Below are 8,943 nucleotides of genomic sequence, written 5' to 3'. Positions count from 1 at the left end.
TCTTTTCCCTCGTTCTCTATCTCTATTTTTTTCCTTCTCTTCTCTCTTTTCTCTCATACTTTCTCTTTCTTTTCTCTCATTCTCTCTCTCTGTCTCCCTTTTTTTGTTCTCTCTCTTCTCATATTCTTTTTCCTTTCTCTCACTCTCTGTCTCTCTTTTTTCATTCTCTTCTCTTTTTTCTCTCATACTCTTTCTTTTCTCTCATTCCCTCTCTCTGTCTCCGTTTTCTCTTTCTTTTCTCTCATATCTGTTACTTTTTTGTCATTCTCTGTCTCTCTTTTTTATTCTCTTCTCTCATACTCTCCTCTCATTCTCTTTCTCTCTGTTTTCTCGTTCCTTTCTCTCTCTTTTCTCTCATATTCTTTCTTTTATTCTCTCAGCCTCTCTTTTTTTCTTGTTCCTTTCTCTCTTCTTTCGTTCTCTCTCTCTCGTTCTCTTTTTTCACTTTCTTTCTTGTTTTCTCGCTTCTTTCTTTTCTCATTGTCTTTCTCTTTTATTCTTTCTGTTCCCTCATTCTCTCTCTCAACTTGTTCTCTCTTTCTGTTTCCTCTCATTTCTCTCATTCTCTCTCTCTTTTCTCTCATTCTCTTTTTTTCTCTTCTCTCTCTCTCTTCCCCATCCTGCCTTTTTAAACCAGCCTTTTAACACAGCCCAATTTCTTTTCCATCCTTTTTTTCCCCAGAGAGCTGTAAAATCCCCCCCCCCTTTCCTGGCGAATGCCATTGTTCAGTAAATTCCACACACACACACACACACACACACACACACACACAGATTTTCTGATTATAAAATCTGCTCCTGTCATTCACCAAAAGAAACCACTGATAAATAAAGAAAGAAAGAAAGAAAAAACCAACAGAACAAATCGAGGCACAATTGAAGCCCCGTTCACTTAGAAAACACGGTGCCGGGGCTCCATTCCCCCCCCCGCCGCCGCATTCATTCATCCGCCGTTAAGCGTGACGCCCCTGGCCTTAATCTCCCCTCTTGGTCTTGGAAAAGGAGGGTAAAAGGGAAACTTGGAAAGGGCCATCTTCCTTCTCTCCGCCTCTTCCTCCTCCGTCTGCCCTGGTTTTGCATCTCCTGCCAGGGCCGCTATCACCTTCTGATCAAATATTAATGCCTGATTCTCTGCTTGCTCACCAATTCAAAGCCAATTAATATTATCTGTCAATTATTTACAGATCCTGAGGTGCGGAAGCGATTCCCGGAGGACTACGGCGATCAGGTTGGGCATGCGTAATTAATTTTTTACACGACAAAATTCATCGCGGGTGGGAGAGAGGGGAGGGGGGGTTTGACCTCTCAGGGCTGTTCTCTCCCCTCCCCTCTCCCTCCCTTCCTCCCCCTCCCCAGGAAAAATCTGAGCAAAAAAGAAACCGCCCCCCATTTTTTTAAAAAAAACACTCATCCACCCCACGTCTGGATGGGTGGGAAGCCCGGAGAAAGAAAGTTTGAAGGGTCTGAGGGAGACCTTCCCGATGTCAGTCATTTGCCGGGTGGGTGAATTTCACTTCGCTGTGTCATGGGTGGCGCCGAGCCTTATGGATTCGGGGGGGGCCCTCGGTGGTTCCCCCCCTTTTTTTGCACCGCCTCTCCCCCCTCCCGAACCCGCGGCATAAAAAAAAGGAGGAGGGGGAGAAGAGAGGGCGCCCGGGCGTGCAAAATGCCGTGGGATTTGTACAGTTAGTGCCTGCGGGAGAGGTGAAAAGCAACTGGGCCCGGCTCAGCGTGTCCGCAGGATGCAATACCTCAAAGCTATTTCCCTCGGCGGTTCCCTCATTATAGAACCAGTGTAGGAGCGAGGAGGTGGGGGGGGGAGAGAAAAGGTGGTTGTATTTTCACACTGCTTGTACGCTGAGCCCCACTCGCTCACTCGCTCCCTGGCTGGCTGGCACAACGCCGTTCCTCTAGGGAAGCAAGCATCACCTGGTGTGTGTGTGTGAAATCTGAGGTTTCTTTGGGCCAGCTATGGCAACTAGCAAACATTTGATCTCTCGGGCAAATTCATGTTCATTGTTAGCCGCTTGGAAAATCTCCCTTTTGCAGCACCTCGTTTAGGGATCTTTCTCTCCGGCAGACAGGATCTCTGCTGGCAACCGTTCCCGGCATACGACCCTCGAGGCTTCCTCGGCAAAAATCGATGCTTAATCCTGGTGCCCACCCTTCTCGACTATGAATATTATTATTATTTTTTTTTTTAAAAAGGCAACATGCCGCTTGGCGTTTTTCTTTTTGGCGAGGTTTATCGTAGCCCCTTCCGGCTGCTTCTTGGCGTGGCGTTGCCGGGGCGGGGGGGGGGGGAACCACAAAACACACAGAGTCCGATAATTGCTAATAAATAGGTCCCTGAGAGCATTCACGGCTGTCGGGCCAGCGTGCGCAGGGGGAAAAGCCGGGAAGCGCCTCTCCTGTGAAGTGCAACCAGATCAAAGGTCCCCCCACCCCACCCCCGCTGCCGCCAGCGGCCTGGAGCTGTCGGTCGTGGCTGTGATCGATGGGTAATAAACCTGGTCTCCCACGTGAAATATTTTCCCTTTAGTAAAACCACAGACACACCTGAAAGAGAGGCATAATTTCAACTGATCGGAATAGAGGCTAGAAGGGACCTTGGAGGTCTTCTAGTCCAACCCCCTGCTGAAGGAGGAGACCCTATACCATTTGAGACAAGTGGCTGCTGTCCAGACTCTTCTTAAAAAAGTGATGGAGCGCCCGTGATTTCCAGTGGCAAGTAGTTCCACTGGTTAATTGTCCTCACTGTTAGGAAGTTTCTCCTTAATTCCAGGTGGCTTCTCTCCGTGAAGAGTTTCCATCCATTTCTTCTTGTCTTGCCTTCTGGTTTTATCCCGCTCCAAACTTCAACAAAACAGTCTGCCGAAGGCGAATGATGCAACTTAGAGATTTATTTCCCGATCAAATTTGAAATGCTGGAGAAATGGTTCCTTTGACTGTCTACGCTTTGCTGTTTTTTGAAGTCTTCCGCCCGTCGAGGGGCTTTAAGCAATGCAAACCCTGCTTTTAAACCAGGTGTGGTGCAAGCTTAGTAGATTTTGACAGTCGGGGTTAGTTTCTGGAGTCTTGTTCTCGGGGCCAGAAAACAGTAGAGAGCATTTCCTCTTGGAACCAGATGCCGGTTTTTAAAAAAATTATTATACTTCTCTAGGTTACCCCAACCTTGTGTGGTGTCCCCATCTTTCTCACAAACAGTGGCCCAGCGGCCTTTTCCGAGAGATCAAGGGATACCCCACCCCCCAAGAAGCTTTTCCTCCCAATAATTTAATTTTTAAATGGGCAAAGGCATGTTAGGAATAGAATAGAATAGAGTAGAGTAGAGTAGAGTAGAGTAGAGTAAAATAGAATTAGAATAGAATAGAATAGAATAGAATAGAATAGAATAGAATAGAATAGAATAGAATAGAATAGAATAACAGAGTTGGAAGGGACCTTGAAGGTCTTCTAGTCCAACCCCTTGCTTAGGCAGGAAAGCCTATAACCGCTTCAGACAAATGGCTATCCAACCTCTTCTTAAAAGCTTCCAGCATTTACAACTTCTGGTGGCAAGTTGTTCCACTGATTAATTGTTCTCACTGTTAGGAAATTTCTCCTTAGTTCTAGGTTGCTTCTCTCCTTGATGAGTTTCCACCCATTGCTTCTTGTTTGGAGAATAGTTTGACTCCCTCTTCTTTGGGGCAGCCCCTGAGATATTGGAACACAGCTATCATGTCACCCCTAGTTCTTCTTTTCATTAAACTAGACATACCCAATTCCAGCAACCGTTCTTCATATGTTTTAGCCTCCAGTCCCTTAATCCTCTTGGTTGCTCTTCTCTGCACTCTTTCTAGAGTCTCCACATCTTTTTTTACATCGTGGTGACCAAAACTGGATGCAGGATTCCAAGTGTGGCCTTCCCAAGGCCTTATAAAGTGATATTAACGCTTTGCGTGACCTTGATTCTATCCCTCTGTTGATGCAGCCTAGGACTGTGTTGGCTTTTTTGGCAGGATATAATGATGGAAGCTGTGTGGGATTTTGGTTTTACCACCTCCCCAATTGGTCACTAATTCAGGTTTGTTCCTTTGGGTTAAAATGAAATTTCGGGCCTCTCCCAAGAGAAGAGAAAGGGATGTGAGGCTTATCTCGGTTTAAAGCTGGGTCCCACCGGGGCTGGGATGGCTCAGAGTTCAGCTATCAGGATAACCGTTTAAATACAAGTCATCCTTAACTTACGATCGCAACGGCGTCCAAAATTTCTGTTGTTAAGTGAGACATTTGTTAAGTGAACTTTCCCCAAACGTTTCTTTCCCCGGTTGTTAAATGAATCACTGCAGTTGATAAATTAGTAACCTGGTTGTTTAGTGAATCTGGCTTCCCTACCGCTTGTCAGAAGGTTGCAAGAGGGGATCCTGTGACCCTGGGACCCTTTGAGCGTCATAAATACGAGTCAGTTGAATGTCAACCTTTGAACGTCAACCGTGTAATCGTGAAGCTGGGACAATGGTCGTAAGGGTGAAAAACGGTCATACGTCACTTTTTTCAGCGCTGTTGAAACTTTCAACGGCCACTGCATGAACTTGTTGTAAGTCGAGGACAAAGGGAGGGAGGGTGTGTTTGTGCAAAAGAAGGAAGCAACCTGGAGCACCACCCACAATCTCTGCGAAATGCCCAAAGTTGGGGACACCGTCCCGTGTCCCAAGAGAACGCTCCCCTCCCCCATCCAATAGGGTGGATAAAGTCAACCCAAGACCCCCTCACTCATTAGCGCCGAAGCCCCCTCCCCGTTCCCTTCCTCTCCCCAGCCTAAATTCCCCCGCCGGTTGGTTGTTTGGACATCCAGCGCGTTTTCGCGGTGCAGCCTGTTCTTCTGATCGGTGTTGGCGCGCGTGCGTGCACAAACGTTTTCTATTCTGGACGTCTTTTGTATCTTACAAGAATCTGTCGCAAATTATTGTGCTTTTTTTAAAAAAGGAAAAGGAGAGAAAAAAACACACCCCGAGAAAAAAAGAAAAAGGAAGGTTAGACTGACATCTGTGGCTGGATAATGATCGGTAGCCTCTCGGCTCTGCTTAAGCCACAAAGCTAGCGTGGAAACGAGTTAAGAAGAAAGAGAGAATGGATTGAAAAAAAAAAAAAAAAGGAGGTTAGAAATAAAACCGTCCCAGAGATGCCTTTCCTGATGGGTCCCCCGGTTGTCGGTGTGGCATGATAATCCCTTTTGATCTGGGGTCTTAATTGTCTGCTGGAGATAAATGGGCAATGAGACACGATCAGTTTCATCTTTTTTCCTTCTGTTTTGCTTCTCATTTAGAGGAGGAATAAATTATCTTTCTCTCTCTCTCTCTCTCTCCATAGAAGAAAGTCCTTTCTTTTCTCCCAAAACCGGGCAGAAAAATCACATTCTTGTTTTATGAAAACCTTTCTCATTATTTTAAACCTTCTCGGTTTCGATTCTTTTAGGGAAAATGTAATCTGAAATGTAAATATGTGTGTGTGTGTGTGTGTAAGCCTGGGGGGGGGGGAGACAGGAAGAGGGGCTAATGAGATGGATAGCTTCGTTGCAGAATCTGGATTGCAATTGTAAACCCCCCCACCCCGGTCCTCCAAATCCTCCAGTCTTTTCCCACCCACCCCTTTTTAAAAAAATGAATTTTAGACTACAAAATAGTCAGGTGGCCTTATTAAAAAGCAGCTCTCATTCACCTCAAATCCATTATTTTGTTTTTTAAAGTAGTTAACCTTAAATGCAGGGGGTTGAAGAGAACTCGAGCGAAGCACGAGAGAGTTGATTTCAAGATGTTGGGTATAATGCGTGCAAAGTGGGGGGGAAAAACAAAACGAAACGGAGTTCCTAGTCCCTTACATAAACCCGCATTTCTCTTTCAAGACTTATAAATGTGTACTCGGAGAGGGACGCAACAATACGTTTGCACAAAGCTTGCCTTATGAGGCAGGTATGATTATTAGTAGGGTTCAAGGCCCCCCTCCCAGATGGGGATCACAATGCACAAGTGCAAACCACTGAAATTATTTAAATTACAATTTTGTAATTCGGCAGGCCCTTTATGCGGCGTCGCTTTCCAGCGTTCGGGTTGCTGAAAAGCGTTTAAAAAAATAATGTTCAGCCCCTTCGACTATCGTTAGGAATATTCAAGGCTTGTGAAAAGGCCCCCTAAGAAAAGGAAGTTCAAGAACCAAAATGAATTTAATTCCATTTTTCTCCTCTGATTTTAATTTGAGGCTTTAATGACGCCACTTGTCAGGGTAGTGATTTGAAAAAGTTGGTAAACAACGACGCTTGAGGTTTTAACGAGGGTTGGCTCCCCTTCTCCTATTCTGTGGACTTTTTTTTTTTCCCCTGAGAGAAATCTAATCCTGTTGGCTCATTGACTTCATTAGCCGAAAAAGAAAAAGAAAAAAAAAATGGCTTGAAATGTCACCTTTTCCAAACTTCACATTATTTGAAAATTTGTCTTGCGGATGGCGGTCTTGAATTTTAAAACTTCTCCTATTGTACTTTATTGCAAGTTGATTGTAGTTATAAAAAGGAGGGAGGGAGGGAATGAAGGAAGGAAAGGAAGGAAGGAAGGAAAGAAAGAAAAGAGGAAGAGGAAGGAAGGAAGGAGAAGAGAGGGAGGGAAGGGAGGAAAGAGAAGGGAAGGAAGGAAGGAAAATAGAAAGGAAGGAAAGAAGGAAATAAAGAAAAGAGGAAGCAAGGAGAAGAGAGGGAGGGAAGGAAGGAAGGAAAAGAGGAAGGAAGGAAGGAAAGAAAAGAGGAAGGAAGGAAAAGAGGAAGGAAGGAGAAGAGGAAGAGGTAGCAAGGAGAAGAGAGGGAGGGAAGGGAGGAAGGAAGGAAAAGAGGAAGGAAGGAAAGAAAAGAGGAAGGAAGGAGAAGAGAGAGGGAGGGAAGGAAAGAAAAGAGGAAGGAAGAAGGAAGAAGAGAGGGAGGGAGGGAAGGGAGGAAGGAAGGAAAGAGAAGAAAGAGGAAGGAAAGGAAGGAACGAAGGAGAAGAGAGGAAGGGAAGGAAGGGAAGGAAGGAAGGGAAAGAGGAAGGAAGGAAAGGAGAAAGAGGAAGGGAGGAAGGAAGGAAAGAAAAGAAGGAAGGAGAAGAGAGGCAGGGAAGGAAGAAAGGAAAAGAGGAAGGAAGGAAAGAGAAGAAAGAGGAAGGAAAGGAAGGAACGAAGGAGAAGAGAGGACGGGAAGGAAGGAAGGGAAAGAGGAAGGAAGGAAAGGAGAAAGAGGAAGGGAGGAAGGAGAAGGGAGGGAAGGAAAGAAGGAAAAGAGGAAGGAAGGAAAGAAAGGGAAGGGAAGGGAAGGAAAGACGGATGATATGGTCTTCATGCCATGCTGCAGTCAATCTCCCACAGACTCTGTAGCATTATTTCCATTTTTCCCCCTCTTCCAATTCTTTGACCGATCCTTCTTTTCCCGTGTGTGCGAACCATTGTTTTATATCTCCTCCATCTGCTTAGTTTGCTACACGATGACAGCCTGTCAATATATCCGACGATCAACTAGTGGAGCATCTTCATTGCAGCAGGACTTCCTTGAGACCATTTGCTTCTCGGTTGGGTCTTTGAATGATTTGGAGTTTGGGATTAGAAGGAAAAAAAAGTGTGAGAGATGAAAAGTTGAACGAATTGATCACTCCTGTGGGAAAGGGAGATGTTTGGACGAACGTTGGTCCCTCAAGAAAGCTGAAGGTGGCCTGGCCCATCAAGCAAGACGGGCGAAGGAGAGATGAACTTAAGAGTTGAATCATCTATAAATCAGGTTTGGCAGGAAGTTGGTCCTTGGGCTCTTTGAAGGGCTCCCTTCTTTGAAAGGAGAGGAACATCTCCTTTCCTTCAAGGGTCTCTCCCAAGATGGCTTGCAGGACAGGAGAACCTGAGGAGAAGACCAGGATGGTGCTGGTGGTTGTCGTCTTCTTCTTTCTCCACCTCCTCCTCCTCCCCCCCCCTTTCTTCTTCTTCTTCTTCTTCTTCTTCTTCTTCTTCTTCTTCTTCTTCTTCTTCTTCTTCTTCTTCTTCTTCTTCTTCTTCTTCTTCTTCTTCTTCTTCTTCTTCTTCTTTCTCCTCCTCTTCCTCCTCCTCCTCTCCCCTTTCTTCTTCTTCTTCTTCTTCTTCTTCTTCTTCTTCTTCTTCTTCTTCTTCTTCTTCTTCTTCTTCTTCCTCCTCCTCCTCCTCCTCCTCGTCCTCTTCCTCCTCCACCTCCACCTCCTCCTCTTCTTCTTCTTTCTTCTCCTTCTCCTTCTCCTTCTTCTTCTTCCTCCTCCTCCTCCTCCTCTTCTTCTTCTTCTTTCTTCACCTTCTCCTTCTCCTTCTCCTTCTCCTTCTTCTTCTCCTTCTTCTTCTTCCTCCTCCTCCTTCTTCTTCTTCTTCTTCTTCTTCTTCTTCTTCTTCTTCTTCTTCTTCTTCTTCTTCTTCTTCTTCTTCTTCTTCTTCTTCTTCTTCTTCTTCTTCTTCTTCTTCTTCTTCTTCTCCTCCTCCTCCTCCTCCTCCTCCTCCTCCTCCTCCTCATCTTCCTCCTCCTCCTCTCCTCCTCCTCCTACTCATCTTCCTCCTCCTCCTCCTCCCTGCACAGAGAGTTAATTCTGTCATCTACGTCGTCCCATCTTGCTGTTTCCATACAGCATTCTTGCTTTCTGGAAGGCACCGCCTGGTTAAAACTCAACACCCGTTCTTCTTCGCAGTTGGCTGATTTTTCGTCTTAACTCCTCATCTTGGACTCTTCTTCATGGCTCAAGACAGCTGCTGACAATCAGGCCTCAGGATTAGCTTATTCCTCCAAGACTTTTTGCTCATTATGATCATCAGAGTGTAGGAAAAAAACCCGGCTGGTCCTTCTGGGAAAAGGGGTTTATCCGTATGAACTCTCCCCACAAAATATCCATCCTGCCCGTTCTCCCTGAACCTTGACGGGAGTTTTTTTTTAGTTCATCTCTTTAA

At 45.6% G+C, this 8,943-nt stretch overlaps 1 protein-coding gene across 6 annotated transcripts in view; it reads left to right on the top strand.

Annotated features, from left to right (window-relative positions):
- The window catches only part of DENND1A (DENN domain containing 1A), a 290,292-nt gene that overhangs the window by 53,300 nt on the left and 228,049 nt on the right, over window positions 1-8,943 (top strand). For all 6 annotated transcript variants that reach the window (XM_058159046.1, XM_058159045.1, XM_058159047.1 and 3 more), the window contains exon 3: window positions 1,185-1,228. In XM_058159046.1, the coding sequence (XP_058015029.1) occupies window positions 1,185-1,228 (44 nt within the window). The remainder of the gene's footprint in view (window positions 1-1,184; window positions 1,229-8,943) is intronic.

This window comes from Ahaetulla prasina, chromosome 16 (genome assembly GCF_028640845.1).
Source record: "Ahaetulla prasina isolate Xishuangbanna chromosome 16, ASM2864084v1, whole genome shotgun sequence".
Taxonomy (NCBI): domain Eukaryota; kingdom Metazoa; phylum Chordata; class Lepidosauria; order Squamata; family Colubridae; genus Ahaetulla; species Ahaetulla prasina.
This window is presented reverse-complemented; position numbering and strand designations above follow the sequence as displayed.